This window comes from Lactuca serriola, chromosome 3 (assembly GCF_051521515.1).
Source record: "Lactuca serriola cultivar US96UC23 chromosome 3, Lser_US96UC23_V15, whole genome shotgun sequence".
Taxonomy (NCBI): Eukaryota; Viridiplantae; Streptophyta; class Magnoliopsida; order Asterales; family Asteraceae; genus Lactuca; species Lactuca serriola.
Genome location: NC_136410.1, coordinates 41,178,399 through 41,193,921, shown reverse-complemented (window position 1 = coordinate 41,193,921; position 15,523 = coordinate 41,178,399). Strand labels below are relative to the sequence as shown.

Below are 15,523 nucleotides of genomic sequence, written 5' to 3'. Positions count from 1 at the left end.
TAGGGGTGGGTCTAAGGCCACAATGTCGACCCACCAAAAAGGGGTATTTAGAAGATGATTGTCTTTATGATAATTATCTTGGTCTGGTTATGTGTGTTGGTCATGAGATTTAACTGTATAACATGCTATGTGTGTAGTATGGATTAGCTTCCATGACAGTGGTCCTTAGGACCTAGGGGTAGGTCAGTACCCGGATATGCCTGACTGTATGTTTATATCTGTTGTTGCATGCTAGTGGTAGGGGTGAAATAGTCCCCAGTTACCGGTTGAAAGATACCGAAGGCAGTTACCGGTTGAAAGATACCGATGATGGTTACCAGTTGAAAGATACCGATGAAGGTTACCGGTTGAAAGATACTGACGATATTGTATGGTATGTGGTATGATGGGGTAACTCACTAAGCTTTGTGTTTACAGTTTTGGTTTTGGTTTCAGGTACCTCTTCGTCGAAGGGGAAGGAGCCGGCGGTGTAGCAGCGCATCACACACACATGGTTTCCGCATTGAGTTTCTGGGATTGTACTCTGATTTTCATTACTTTTGATGTCATGGTTTGACACACAACATTATGATTTTGTAAGGTGTTGTTTTATCGACAATGTCTTGGTAAAATGTTTATTAAACATATTAATTCAAAAATGAAATTTTTGGGCTTGAATTTCGGGATGTAACAAAATAACTATGAGAATGGAAGTTGTTAGCATCAGGACTATGAAGGTTGATCATGCTCCAACAATGGGTCAAAAAGATCAATAAAACAAGACTAAGAGAGATCCAAGACATTAAGCATCAAGTTTGAGACTTTTTACCTCAGAAAGTTGCCAAAGACGGACGAGATCCCAGATCTAGTGTTTCTCCTCAAACTCAATGACCTTCTAGTTCTTCCAAGTACTTCACCAAGCACAAGAACACACAAAAATCCACTCAAAACCTTTAGTTTCTTAATAAGGGGCTCACAATATGATTTAGGGTTTAGGGAGGCTGATGAGGGGCTGGTGGAAAGATTAAGTCCTATAAATAGGGTGTAGAACCCTGGAAAAAGGTTTCATCCTAGCTGGTCTACTCGTCGAGTTGAGGCCTCTCAACTCGTCGAGTATGTCACTTATTTACGCGACCCTTATAATCTCTTCTCGACGATTTTAGGGCTTCCAACTTGTCTAGTTGCTCTTATAATTTGAATAAATAATAAATTAAATACATACCAGGATCTAGGCGTTACAGTTGGGCTCGTTCGTGTTTCAATCTACTATAATTCATTTAGATTACTCCTATTAAAAACTAATATATTTTTACTTGCGATCTTTATATACATGTTTTCTTTATGAATATATGTATAAACGTTATTTTTATAAAACCGTAAGTAAAAATATATTACTTTTTAAAGGGAATAATCTTAAGTTGTTTGGTTGCTTAGGTCTTATGGTTTGACTTAGGTCTTGTGTTCTAAACATCGTAACTTCTTCATCGATCTCCGATTTTAACGATCTTTATATCTACATGTTCGAATTTGAGTCTATTACAACTTTCATTTAGATTACTCCCGTTAAAAAATAATATGTTTTTACTTATGATCTTTATCTACATGTCTTCTTTATGAATGTATATATGAACATTTTATTTTATAAAATCACAAGTAAAAATATTTTATTTTTTAATGTGAGTAATCTAAACGAAAATTATAGTCGACTCAAATACGAACGTGTTGATATAAAGATTGTTAAGATCCGAGATCGTATGAAGAAATTACGACGTTCGGAAGACAAGACCTAAGCACCAAACAATTGAATACATAAGCATAAACAACTCCAAACATCTTATTAATGATTGTCATATGTAAAATGTCATGAGAAAAACTTAAAAAAAAAAAAAAAACCGTTCATAAGTATTGAATGTATAAAAAAAAATAATAAGGACTTATTTTGAAATAAATTTATTAAGGACTAAATGTGTACAAAAATATTATGGACTAAATGTACAACTGTCGGATCGACCTGAGTTGGGTTGAAAAGGCTTGATAATTTTTATCCATATATATTAAAGTTAAATGGGTTGGTTGGTTTATCCAACCCAACCTATTTAATTAAATAGATCAAACGGATTGACCATGTAACTTAAATGAGTTGAAAATCTCAACTCAACCCGTTAATTTTGGGTTGGATTCAGTTTGGGTCGATTTTTGTCAGCTTTAACTAAATGTGTACAAAATGATAAATATATTACCCTATTAATTCATTTTTTCCGTCTTACCTGGAGTAGTCGTTCGTAAAGACTGAATGTGTACAGTTAAACAAGTTGAAAAGACAAATATAAACGAAAAAAAAAATAAGTGACAAAATATATAAAAATTAAAAAAGAAATTACCTTTTAAGACAATGTCAAAAAATAAAAATAAAAAAGTTGTTTTTGTTGTTGTAAGCCAAGATGGTCAGTTAATGTTGAGTTCTTCCTTTGAATACCCAAATCTCAATTCCCCAATATTCCCACTTAAACCCTAACATTTATCGCCTTTGATTCCACTCATCATCATCCAATTTTGCATTATTCGTCGACAGCCTTGATCCTCCAGGTACACCTACTATAATTTGATTAATCAGTTACCTAATGGAAGCTTGTGTGATTAACCGGTCATTGTGAGTTGATTTTCTGTTTGTTTCTCCTCAAATTTACCAATAATGGCCGAGGAAGAAGATAACGACGCCGTATTAAGTGATGTTGAAGAAGAAGATAATCCTCCGCCGACGGTGTTTGATGGAACTTCCTCGTCAACAGAGAATGTGTCGGTTGAGAGATTCCGAGAGGTGGTTGCGGAGCTTGATCGTGAACGCAAAGCTCGTGAGGCGGCAGAGAATTCGAAATCCGAATTGCAAACTTCGTTTAACCGGTTGAAAGTTCTCGCACATGAGGCGATCAAGAAACGCGACGAGGTTACTCGCCAGAGAGATGAGGTTTCTAGGTCGAATGAGAAGTTATCGGCACAGTTAGCTGAAGCTGTTAAAGAGAAAGATGATTTGTTGAAGCAGAAAGAGGATTTCGCTAAGCAATTAGAAGAATCCGTGAAGGCAAAGGATTCATCTAGGTCGGAGATCGAAACTGCAGCTCAAATGTTAGTCACAGGAATTGAGAAAGTATCAGGTAAAGTGAGTAACTATAAGAACTTCGCTGCCGGAGGGTTACCTAGATCTCAAAAGTATTCCGGATTGCCTGCTATTGCTTATGGAGTCATCAAGAGGTCAAATGAGATTGTTGAGGAGCTTCATAGACAGATCGAATCAACAACAAAATCAAGGAATGAGGCTCGGGAGCAAATAGATCAGAGGAATTACGAGATCGCCATTGAAGTATCTCAGCTTGAATCCACCATTGATGGACTTAGAGAGGACGTCTCTAAGAGGGATTCTGTCGTTCAGGATTTGGAGCAGTCCATAGCTGAAAAGGATGAAAAGATATCGAAGTTGGAAACAGAGTTGTTAACGATGCAAGGGTTAGTGGATGATTATGGTGTAAAGTTGAAGAACATGGAGTTGCGAATGGATTCACAAAAGCCATTGCTAGTTAACCAGTTGGATTATGTTTCAAGAATACATGGTCAAATCTGTAGTGTTATCAAGATACTGGATGATGATAAGAAAAACCAATTTGATTTATCAGAATCCTTATTTCTCCCACAAGAAACAGACATTGAAGAGAATATTCGTGCCTGTTTAGCGGGATTGGAATCCGTAAGTGACTTAAGCTCAATTGTTCACGAAAAAACAAAGGATTTGGTTGCTGAGAGAAACCTACAAGTGAAAAGCCTGAATGAAAGCGTAACTCATCTAGTAAGGGAGAAAGAACATATCGGGTCTCTGCTGAGAAGTGCTTTGTCAAGAAGAATGTCAGCTGATCTATCATCTAAAACCAATGAACTTTTCAGAGTTACAGAAAATGGGTTAAGAGAAGCAGGGATCGATTACACATTTAGCAATCATACAGATTCAGATCTGGACAAAACAGACGATGAAATATACACTTTGGTGTGTGTGTCTTAACACCAACTTTACACATCACGACACTTAATTTTTTCACTTGTCTGATATCTTAAATTGCTTTTCACAGGCTGGTGCTCTTGAAAACATTATAAAACAATCTCAGCTTGAGATTATCGAGCTACAGCATAGTGTTGATGAACTAAGAGAAGAGACAAGGGTACTTAAAGAAAATGCAGAAGCTCAAGCGAAAGAACTTATGCAAAGAAAAGAAGAGGTGGAGGAACTTAAAGAAAAAGATAGGGTAGCAAATGAAAATGTAAGTTTCCATTTCCATACTTACTCAAAATTAGGGTTAGAGTTTTAGAGTTACAAAGGTTATGTATGTATGTATGTGTGCAGGTTGAAGGGCTTATGATGGACATTGCTGCAGCTGAAGAAGAGATTACAAGATGGAAAGTTGCAGCGCAGCAAGAAGCTGAAGCAGGAAAGGCGATAGAACAAGAGTACGTGGCACAGGTAATGTGTAGATTCATATAAAATTATAAATAGTTAAATTATTCTATCTATTAACATTAAACATCATCATTCATCAATGGTTTTGTGTAGTTGTTTAAGGTGAGGCAAGAACTGGAAGAAATGAAGCAAGTGGTGATGGAATCTGAGAAAAAGATGAAGTTTAAAGAAGAAACAGCAGGTGCTGCCATGGCAGCTAGAGATGCGGCTGAGAAATCTTTGAGATTGGCGGATTTGAGAGCAGCGAGGTTGAGGGAGAGGGTGGAAGAGTTGACTCGTCAACTTGAAGAACTTGATACACGTGTGATTGTGGGGTCAAGTGGTCAAACTGGTGCCAGGTATGCATGTTGGCCATGGCAGTGGCTTGGTTTAAATTTTGTGGGGTCCCACTCCCACACGAACACTCCGGATACACACACACATAGTTCCAACGAAATGGAGCTTTCTGAACCTCTTATTTAACATCGTATGTTGGTTTTCTTCTCAGGGTTAGTTTCGTCTTTTTCATTTTCATGTGTGTATTTATTTATTTACCGGTAATTCTAGCATATTCTTTATTACTGTATAGAGGACTTTTTTCATCAGCAAAAAATTGGTAAGTGGCTTTGTTCTTAAAAGATTATTAATTGGGGTTTTGATTTTTAAATTGAATCTATATACTACGAAACAAATTTTGGTAAAAGAGACTGAAAATCAAAGTGTCATTGATATTTTTATAAATAATTAACAAGTAAAATATTATGAAAGGTGAATTTAATTGTTTTTGTCAAATCAATCTATTAATGAATATAGATGGGTTAAAATTACCATTTTTGTGAAGAAGCAAAGTTTTTGTAATTGTAATCATTAATTTTTTTTTTTCTCAAAACAAGCTATTAACAAGTAGATTGGTTATTGAAAACGACTGAACATTTTTGTGTTTGGTAATTGGCAGTGGTATTTTGACTTGAGCATATTGGTTGTAACAAACGAAAGAGAAATTGTGAACTAACATGTTCGTTTTTTGTTTTTTTGTGACAAGTGAACAATCATCCCATATCGAAAAGATTCTTGACAAATTACAAAAATTAAATACACAGAATACTTTGCATTGTTTATCCAAACATGTGTCATTATCATTAACTGCAACGCTTTTTCGTATCGTAGTTTCTCATCAATACCAACACATTTTTTTTTACAAACAAATACGATACGTGGAAAACCTGAAAAAAAAAAAAAAAAAAAAAAAAAAAAAAAAAAAAGATAAGATATAAGATAAATTACATGAATGGTCCTAATAGTTTGGAGTTGTGTCCATAGTTTTTTTTTTTACTCAGATCATCCATGTAGTTTATTATATTGCCTTTTATATAATTTTTACAATTTAATTTATTTGTTGATAATTAATATCTTTAGAAAATTTAATAACCCCATCCTCATTCCGTCCCAACGCACGTTCTAAACCTGGCAGATCATCCTACCCACCCCTTTCCTACTGTCATTACCCACCATAACTTACCGCTCTAACTTGAAGACAAGACCCAAACCAAATAAGGTGTTATCTCCGACTAACACCAACCTCATCGCTCCTTCATTCTCCATCCTTATTCTCTCATGTCGCTCAATAACCCCACTACCCATATCTTCTCTTCCTGACTTCCTTTCCCTTTGATTTCTAAATTTTCAATCGATCTTGGAAAAAAACTAGAATCCTAAATTCTAAATTTAGAAATATATTGAAACCTACAATCTTATGTACCTTTTTTTTTCCCAAAACCCTCTAAATCCCCCTTCATAGTTCATTTAAAAAAAATCATTGGTCTTTTCACCTTCAATATGGGGGAAGAGATCCTTTTCGGACGATGGATTGAGATCGTAGAAGAAACATGTTACATAAAACGAGTTTTGTGGGGCATCTGAAATCGACTTTTGAATTTGCTTATGAGAAGATGAATTTATCGTTGAAATTAGTTTTAGAATCGACAGTGATTAGTGACAGAGCTTGAAGTTTTGATTTGGGGAACCGAAATATGATATGTATAAAATTGAAAGAACAGGGGGAGCCAAAGTCAAATTTTATAGTTTTGGGCATAATATGTAACTCTTCTAATAGTTATGGACTAGATGAGATACCGTTGATGGATTTAATTCGACGGTGAGTTTGCACTTCATTAGCAGGATGATTTTTGGGGAGAGACATTTTAAGAATTCGAGAAGTCCCCATGTTACTCACAAAACCTTCTTAAAAAAAGGTATAATAGATAAGCTACATAAGCAATATACTGATTTTCTTCTTCTCTAGGATGCTCAATTTCATAACATCGGAACGAAAGAGTTGAATGAGTGGGTAGTCGTCCGAGACTATGGTATTACTGAAATACAAACGACAAAGTGTGGTAACATGTGATGCCAATAGTGACAAGATGGTAATGGTGGGGAAGGAGATGAGATCAAGGGTATACGGTGTTGCATGGGCGGATTAGTCTTTTAATTATTAAAATAAAAGGAAAAAAATTTTAAAAAATAGTAGATAAATCAAAAGGACAAAAGAATAATTTTAGATTAGTTGGGGATTAACCCGAAATAAAACCAAACCATAAAGATGGCCAGAACTAAAAAATAATTAAAGATAATTATATATAAAACATATTGACTACCACAAATCATAGAGTACACTGAAATAAATAACATTTAAAATAATAGGCAACATTTGTAACAAACTACAAAAGAAAATTTGCAATTTTAGCCCGACGTGACGTGTTCAGACTCTCGTTCAACCATTCAAGAACGCAAACCAATTCATTTCTCGGATCTAGTTTCGTTTCACATATTTTTCGAGACGTAATTTGCATAAAATCATTATTATAGGTTTTTTTTTTTTATTAATTTTTGTAGTAAATTCCAGTAAAGCAGTCCCTATAAATAGCAAGCAATAGGATCCAAAGGGAAAGAATTGGATGACGCTGGCACTTTGACCGCTTCTGGTTTCCCGGTCAAATATGGCCACCACCTTCCTCTTTCCTCTTCTTCTTTGCGATTCAATCTTGAAATAATAATAATCCAAATCTCTCGTATTATATTAATTATTACCATTAAAACTTTCACCTCACACTCCTGTTTTCTATCCTCCATCTTCTTCATCATCTTCTTCTTCCAAGTCTTCGTTCAACGATCTGCGCCCGCTTTTTCTGAATTCCTATTTAATGTATACCCCACGATAGCTCAGTCGTTTACTCAGTCCATTCTACTGCTAGCTGCTTTGCTTTATTTTCTTCACAGTCAAGGGTTTTAGGTGAGAATTTTTATTACTTTTGATTTTTGAATCTCTGATAAGATAATCAGTTTATTGGCCTTTCCTAGAACCATCCTCAGATGAGTTTAATCCGCTAGTTCTCTAGAAAAACAAAGATATAATGTTCAAGGAAGAAGACAAACCAGCACAGCCGCCGCCTCCGCCTGCAGCAGCAGCCACAGCCGGAGGAGGAGGAGGAGGGAAAATATACTCCCGGTCAGTTTCCTGGGCGGGACGCTCGCTCACAAATCCAACTCCCGGCAACCCTAAATCACTCTGGAACAGCAAGGCTAGGGCATGTTTGCCGCCGCTTCAACCTCTTTCAGTTTCCCGGCCGAAAGCCGAGGAGTGGCCAAGAGCAGGCTCCGACGATCTCGGAGTTTGGCCGAATGTCACCGCCACCACCCCCGGCGCCAGACCTAGACCTCCTGCTCTTCCTCTAAACTTAGGAAAACCCCCTTTAGAGTTCGAATTTAAGAAAGACAAACTCGCGTTCTTCGACAAAGAGTGTTCCCGAATCATAGATCACGTATTTCTAGGAAGCGACGCCGTTGCCAAAAACCGCGACGTTCTTCGCCAAAACGGAATCACCCATGTTTTGAACTGTGTAGGCTTCGTATGTCCGGAGTATTTCAAAACCGATTTGGTTTACAAAACGCTTTGGCTTCAAGACAGCCCGTCGGAGGACATCACCAGCATCCTGTACGACGTTTTTGACTATTTTGAAGACGTTCGAGAGCAAAACGGACGTGTTTTTGTCCACTGCTGCCAGGGTGTTTCCCGATCAACCTCCTTGGTGATCGCGTATCTCATGTGGAGAGAAGGACACAGCTTCGAAGACGCGTTTCAACAAGTGAAGGCATCAAGAGGAGTGACTAACCCTAACATGGGTTTCGCTAGCCAGCTTTTACAGTGTCAGAAACGGGTCCATGCTGTTCCGGTGAGTCCAAGTTCAGTTTTGCGAATCTACAGGATCGCTCCACACTCGTCTTATGCACCACTTCATCTTGTTCCTAAATTGTTAGCTAAACCTAGCCAAAATGCTCTTGATTCTCGTGGGGCTTTCATTGTGAATGTTCCTTCTGCTGTTTATGTTTGGATTGGGAAGAATTGTGACCCGTTGATGTATGATAGTGCGAGGATAGCAGCTTCTCAGGTGATTAGATATGAAAAGGCAAATGGTCCGGCTTTGACTGTTAAAGAAGGGGAAGAACCAGATGAGTTCTGGGATGCAATTGGGAACGAAGGGGATAAGGGTATTCCTGGAAAAAGAGAAATAGTTGAATACGATATTGATTTTGGGGTTTTCACCAAGGCGGCAAACAGCGGTGTGGTTCCACCGTTATCCATCTCCGGGAAGAACGATTCCGAGATGTGTCTTCCGGCTAGACGAAGTGGTTGGGAAAGATTAAGGAAGAAGTTCACAACTGGAATCATGAAGGAGTTGATTACCTCGTCTAAAGTAGTTGAGTCCCCGGAATCGGAATCGGAATCACAATCGCAATGTGACTCGCCGGATTCTTGTTCATCGTTTTCCGAGGTTTCAGTTAGCCGGAGTTGGGTGAAGGCAACTCCAGGTATCGGTTCTAAGGGAAGTGAAGATGATAATAACTCTGAATGCATATCACCGGATTCTTTCTCTTCTTTTCTTGTTAAAGATCCAAGAAAGTTTGATGATAATAATAACACGTCTCCTTTGATCTCGCCTTCAACATCTGATTACTCCAATTCGTTTTCGTTCTCACCAACATCATCTAACTGGTCTGACTTATCTTTATCTGCTCAACCTTCCCCTTCCGGATTGGAATCTGTGAATCTGATTCCGAATAGGCCTAAAGTAAGAGAGATTTCACCTCCAAAGAACCTGCTCAGGACATGGTCGTTTTCCATGGAGGATCAAAGTATGGAAGATGCTGAAGAAGAGAGCTCGAGTGATGCGGATGAGCATGAGTCAATGTTTGAAGCTGAGTTTGTTCTTTATCGGTGGCCTAGTATGGAAAAAGTTGAAATGGGTAGTAACATGGGAATTCCTGATTCCAGAGGTGTGTATATAACTTATATTGCAGATGTGGTATATATTTGGGTGGGGCGAACATGTGGGGAAGATGATGATAACCAGTGGCAGATTGTTGGTGATGACTTCATTGTTAGAAAAGGTCTGGCAACAAGCTCTATTGTTCAGGTAATGTGTTAATTTAAAAAAAAAAAAAAAAAAAAAAAAAAAAAAAAAAAAAAAACTTCTAGAAACTAGTTTTTACTTGTATCTTCAAGTCCTATTGCTTATAATATTTTGTATATGATTGAACAGATAGTGAGAGAAGGTGAGGAACCAGAGCAACTATGGAAGCATCTTCACTGTTTCTCATTCCAGAACACAGGAGAGAAACATTAGAAGCGTCCAAGGCAGTTTCTGCTTTGTGATGCAGTGATGTATGAAAATGAAAATGTTGGTTTAATTTTTTTCCATTATGTTGGTGGGAATATATGTACAGTTTCTAGTAAAAAAAGAAAAGAAACTGGATGGAATCACCTTATTCCTCGTTGGCTTTGTATATGTTATTATTCTACAACATGAAATGTTATTATTTTAATATCTTAACCTATCAATATTTTGGGAAATTCAATAGTAGAAAACCAAAAATTAGCTCATTCAAAGAGTATAGTCATTCAACCTTTGTACATACAAAGAAACCTAATAACAGAATCCAAGACTTACATAGCACCTGATTGCATAGATTCTTAGATATTACATTACATAATATATATATATATATATATATATATATATATATATATATATATATATATATATAGAGAGAGAGAGAGAGAGAGAGAGAGAGAGAGATCATACCTTAAACAGCCATAATAGATTTAGGCATTCCGACCTCGACCACGGCCACGACCTCCTCGACCGCGTGGGCCCCATGGTCTCACGTTGACATTGCCATTGCCACGAGAACTTCCCCTGCCTCCCCAATCATTTCCTCTGCTTTGCACATTTACTGAACTGCCCCTCAAGGGTGTAAAAGATGACCATGGCCTTCCCCAGGAACTTCCTTCTCCACAATCTACTTTCTTGCCACTTGTCCAACCAGTCAATGAACTTTGATTCTCTTGAGATGCATCTGGCTTGTCTGCATTCAACCATGGATTGCCCATACTACCCTTCCCCTTGTCTCTGTTCTCGGCTATATCAGCATTTGGACCCGGGTCACCACTTACTACCATGCTTGAATGATTGACATCTGGCAATGGCAATGGCGTTTCTGTGTTTGAGTTTGCCTTGCTGAAATGATCCCATGGGTTTGCTTCCCCTCCTACAGATGCTCAAATAAGAATATGATATCAACGACATTTATAATAACATTTTTTAGTATCTTATTCTTATTTTTGTGAGATTTGAAGACATGTAGCTAGCTACCTGTATTGGAGTCTTTTGAGACATTATTTGTGTTGTTGTCATTACTGTTGGACACCAAGTTTTCTGCAGCATCTTTGCCATCAGTTACAGTTACAGTTACAGTTACAGGAGCTTGTTTAGTGACTGCTTCCTTATCCTTATCCTTAGCAGCTTCTGGATCATATTGCTTCACATAACAGACATCAAGAAGAGCTGAGTAGTTTATCTGCACAGACGCACAACAAAACAAACATACATATACATATTGGTAGTGATTAATTAATTATTCAGAGAGGAGATATAGGGGGATTATTTTTCAGGGTGAAAGGTTTGAGTAGTACCTCTAAAGTACCATCTTCTCCATAAAGAGAATCATTGGGCCTGTTCTCATCCGTTTTATCAGTAACAATGGGATATTCTGGCACTGGAATCAGAACAATGTCCCTCGCATCATAATATGATATTCTTCCAACCTGCAATATAAAAACATCTTTTTTTACTTTTTACTTTTCACACAAACAAGAAAACAAATATATAGATATAACTTCAGAGAAGAAAGTTACACGGAAGGATGAAAACTCAGGGATCCATGAAGATGATAACTCAAGGAGACGATATGCAATCACATCACCTTCCTGCAAATTATATAATAAATAAAATTTGAAAAAAAAAACAAAACAAAACTTCTCCAAGTGTGTGGATGCATGCAGTGTGTGTGTGTGTGTGTGTGAGAGAGAGAGAGAGAGAGAGAGACCTGTGGTGAACAACAAGGAGGAAGCTTGCTGAAATCACTGGGATCAATTATGGGAACTTGCATATCTGTAATGGACATTTTGAAGGATTTTTTGTCTATTCTTTTAGTGTCATTCCTCCGTGAGGTTGAGAACTTTCCATTACTACCCCATCTTTGACCTTTTTTCTTTCCATTGCTGCTACCATTCCACCTAAAAGCTTCCTGAACCAAAACTCAACAAATTCATGGTATCAAACATACTGTAGTTGTACAACTTTCATGCAAGGAGATGAAAACTTCAGAATGTGAAAAATGTATGCTTCATATTATATCATATCAGCATTGCATTTAACCATCTAGTCCCCAATTACCCATGTGTTTAAGAGGTAAAATTCCAAGCCCTTTAAGAATTTAAAGTTGTAGCTTCTTGATAAGATACCTAGTCACTCAAAGCCATTTAACATGCAATACACAATGCATCAAAGACAGTATTATTGATTATGTGATATCATTGATGGCTAATCAAGAGTTTCTGTGAGCATGAGAAGCGTACATTTGATACATCAGTCTGTTTTGCAGCTTCATCTGCATGAGACAAGAACAATGAAAATTAGCACTCTATAATGACACAAATAACTCAACCCATGAGAAAATCAATAAGTAAATAAACGTAAAATTATGGGTCAAAGTACTATGATGACTCTTTCGAATGGCTATTCATTAAATTATACTTTACTTAAGTATTAAATATACATTCAAAAAGGTTAACCAATCAGTGTCTCTAACCTCCCCCTTGGTCCATTCCTATGGGATTTGGATATTGTTGTTGTAATAAGGGTAAGAATCACATGCTAATAAATAATGTTGACATATGAAAAAAAAAAAAAAAAAAAAAAAAAAAAAAAAAAAACTACCTTCATCAAGATTTTCAAACCGAATATGTCCTGGCCTTGTTACAACAGCCACATCCCCATTCTGATTGCTTGCTTCTTCTACTCTATTCTTATGCACATGCTTTTTAGAAGCCTGTTTCCAGTGTAGCTGCAATTTGAAAATTTTATCACAGAATGCAAAAATACTTGATAGTTGCAGGAAATTTGATGCACAATTAGTTACTTACTAGTCCCTTAGGCCGACCATTAGAATCCTTGTTTTCAGCTGGAGTTACTACAGGCTTTGAATAGGGTTGTGGCTACAAATTCAAGATTGTCAACAAGTGGATATGAGTCTGGAGGCATAAATTACAAATTTGACCTTTTATTCATCCTCAAAAACTTTAGCAAAACAGGTACCTTCTTCTTTGAGATTTTAGCCAGTTCTTGCATCCATTGTCTCTTAGCCTTTTTCCTTCTAGCACTTCTACTAGGCATCTAGCAATTTGGTGGGGCCCATACATTTATAAATTATAATTATATCAAAAGAAACTTTTTACTTTTTAGTATCCATCACTATTACCAACCTTTTTCCCACCAGGAGCTGACACTTGTTTTGCTTGTTCAGCTTTCTTATCATTGTCAAATTCCTGTGTCTCAGCCTCATTTTCAACATCATCCAACACCCTCAAACAAGGTCTCTTATTTCTGCTATTCACAAAAGCAAACAAGTTTTTAATACCTTAGTGATGTTAGATTCATAATAAGATAAAAGGTACACAAGATATAAGGCTTACTTCGAGTTTTGAAGTTTAATGGAGGCTTTTCTTTTCTTAGAAACTGGTTCTTCATCTTCTTCATCTTGCGACTGTTCTTCATCAACCTCCTCAGATTCACTTTGGACTTCTTCAGTTCCCTTATCATTTGCTAAAAGTAACAAACCATTCTCTCCAGGTTCCAAGTCATCAGCTTCCACTTCATCAAGCAAATTGTCTGCATCAGGTGTTGCCCCGCCTTTCTTTTTTACACTAAAACCACAAAATACTTGTTAAATATATGATTACATATTTACTGGATGATGGTTAATATAAAACTAAAGATTTTAACTACCAGATAAGTTCCTTATCTTTCAAGATTTCAGTTGACTCAGAAGGTGGTAACACAAAGCCATCCATCTGCAAGGAAAGAAACAGCTAAGTATGATGAAAATAAGATAGCAAACACTAAACTTTACCCACTTTATCAACTCAGCACTTAACACAAATTACCATAATAGGTAGTATTCCTAGAGCTATAAGAATGGTAATGTACTAAATAAAATCAAATACATACCCACAACAACACTGGGACCAATTTGCATAGAATAATTTTTCTTGTTTTCATGTCTGTAACCTTTTTACAGTATTAAGGTGTAAAAAGTTACAATAACCACCAGAAAACATCTGTTACCTTTTTACAGTATTAAGGTGTAAAGAGTTACAATAACCACCAGAAAACATCTAAGAGATCCTTTGCATTCATGTTAAGATAGGACAATGGAAAAAACCAACTAAATTCACTAAGTGTGACTCTTTATACTAACTTTTTTTTAAGAATAAATACATATGGATTATTTTTAAAGTACCAAAATCAGAATACATACATTCTTGTCAATTTACATTTGAGAAGTGTCAACTCAAAAAATCAAGAGCAGGCTCTTTTTGGAACAGACTGAGTATTGATAGCAACAGGAGATTAAAAAGTACCAACCTACAAAACTTAGCAATAAACTTAAGCAACAACTCATCAACACCCAAAAGGGCGATTTACACAAAATTAACATTTGAAAGAAGAATAGCCCTTGTTGGACTAACGATCTAGAAAAAATTAGGGTTTTAGCACATACATTACGGCATAACAAGAGAGAATAGAAAGAGAGTTACAGAAAGTAGGATCCCATTAGGGCAAGAGCGATGGAGTTTGAAAATGTGGAGAAGATGAGTGCAGACATCGGAGATTGTTCGATGTTGTTGTAATTTGAGGAGAAGCCAGCTTTTGTTCATCCCATCCGATCGCTGTGGTTTGCTAAGAATCGAACGATCTCCGAACTCCAGACGGACCCTTAACGACGGAGTCTCCATTTTTACATGCAGAACACACACTCACACCGTAATCTGTAGAGAGAGAGAACGAAAAATACGATTGACGGAAATCGGACAAAGTGCTGAGTGCATATAGTGACACAACCGCCGTGCTCCTCCGCGCTCTAAAACCCCACCACCGTAAATCGGTCTCGGGCAGTCATTGGTGGTGTTAATACGTTATATGTACTACGAACGTGGCACTACGACAGAATATATACGGAGTTTTCTAACAAAATAGAGTTATTTGAAAAAATATTTACCATATAGTTTGAAAAATATTTACTAGCGTTTTTCGTCAATTTTCTTTATATTTCATTTTTTCTTATTGTTTTTTATTTATTTTAAATATCCCTTTTTTACTTTTTATTTTGTTTCAGTTTTTACTATATTTTTTATTTTTCTTAATAATAGCTTTTCTTTATTTCAATTTTTTACATTTTAAAAAAAAATATCCAATTAACATAAATGCTTTCACATTATTTATACAAATTATATAAATCATTTAGAACATCAAATTTTAACCATTTTAACTTAAAACTACCATTACATATCCAAGTTCTTCTCGTATCCTCATAAAATGTATTGACCACGATCACCGTTAATGAATTATCACCAAAAAATATCTATTTAATATTTTTATTTAA

General features: G+C 36.4%; 3 protein-coding genes across 5 annotated transcripts; 2 read left to right on the top strand and 1 right to left on the bottom strand.

Annotated features, from left to right (window-relative positions):
* Positions 1–2,413: 2,413 nt before the first annotated feature.
* On the top strand, positions 2,414–5,097 carry LOC145092019 (uncharacterized protein At3g49055-like). The gene is made up of 4 exons (XM_079029891.1): positions 2,414–4,012; positions 4,095–4,283; positions 4,367–4,483; positions 4,574–5,097. The coding sequence occupies exons 1-4, from the start codon at positions 2,672–2,674 to the stop codon at positions 4,940–4,942; spliced, it is 2,016 nt and encodes a 671-aa protein (XP_078886017.1). The 5' UTR covers positions 2,414–2,671; the 3' UTR covers positions 4,943–5,097.
* A 473-nt stretch (positions 5,098–5,570) lies between these two features.
* On the bottom strand, positions 5,571–15,071 carry LOC145092020 (coilin-like). Of its 3 annotated transcripts, XM_079029893.1 has the most exons (14): positions 14,679–15,071; positions 13,867–13,931; positions 13,554–13,784; positions 13,344–13,467; positions 13,177–13,254; positions 13,005–13,076; positions 12,799–12,925; positions 12,438–12,469; positions 11,906–12,106; positions 11,715–11,786; positions 11,493–11,624; positions 11,173–11,377; positions 10,603–11,068; positions 5,571–5,682 (listed from the first exon to the last, which is right to left on the bottom strand). In XM_079029893.1, the coding sequence occupies exons 1-13, from the start codon at positions 14,874–14,876 to the stop codon at positions 10,623–10,625; spliced, it is 1,983 nt and encodes a 660-aa protein (XP_078886019.1). In that variant the 5' UTR covers positions 14,877–15,071; the 3' UTR covers positions 5,571–5,682; positions 10,603–10,622. The 3 variants fall into 3 exon arrangements, with proteins under 3 accessions (XP_078886019.1, XP_078886018.1, XP_078886020.1); XM_079029892.1 differs by lacking the exon at positions 5,571–5,682 and having other exon boundaries at positions 10,376–11,068; XM_079029894.1 differs by lacking the exon at positions 5,571–5,682 and having other exon boundaries at positions 10,376–11,068; positions 13,344–13,464; positions 14,679–15,070.
* LOC145092018 (protein-tyrosine-phosphatase MKP1-like) lies at positions 7,402–10,370 on the top strand. Its single transcript, XM_079029890.1, has 3 exons — positions 7,402–7,751; positions 7,820–9,933; positions 10,060–10,370. The coding sequence occupies exons 2-3, from the start codon at positions 7,873–7,875 to the stop codon at positions 10,141–10,143; spliced, it is 2,145 nt and encodes a 714-aa protein (XP_078886016.1). The 5' UTR covers positions 7,402–7,751; positions 7,820–7,872; the 3' UTR covers positions 10,144–10,370.
* Positions 15,072–15,523: the final 452 nt, after the last annotated feature.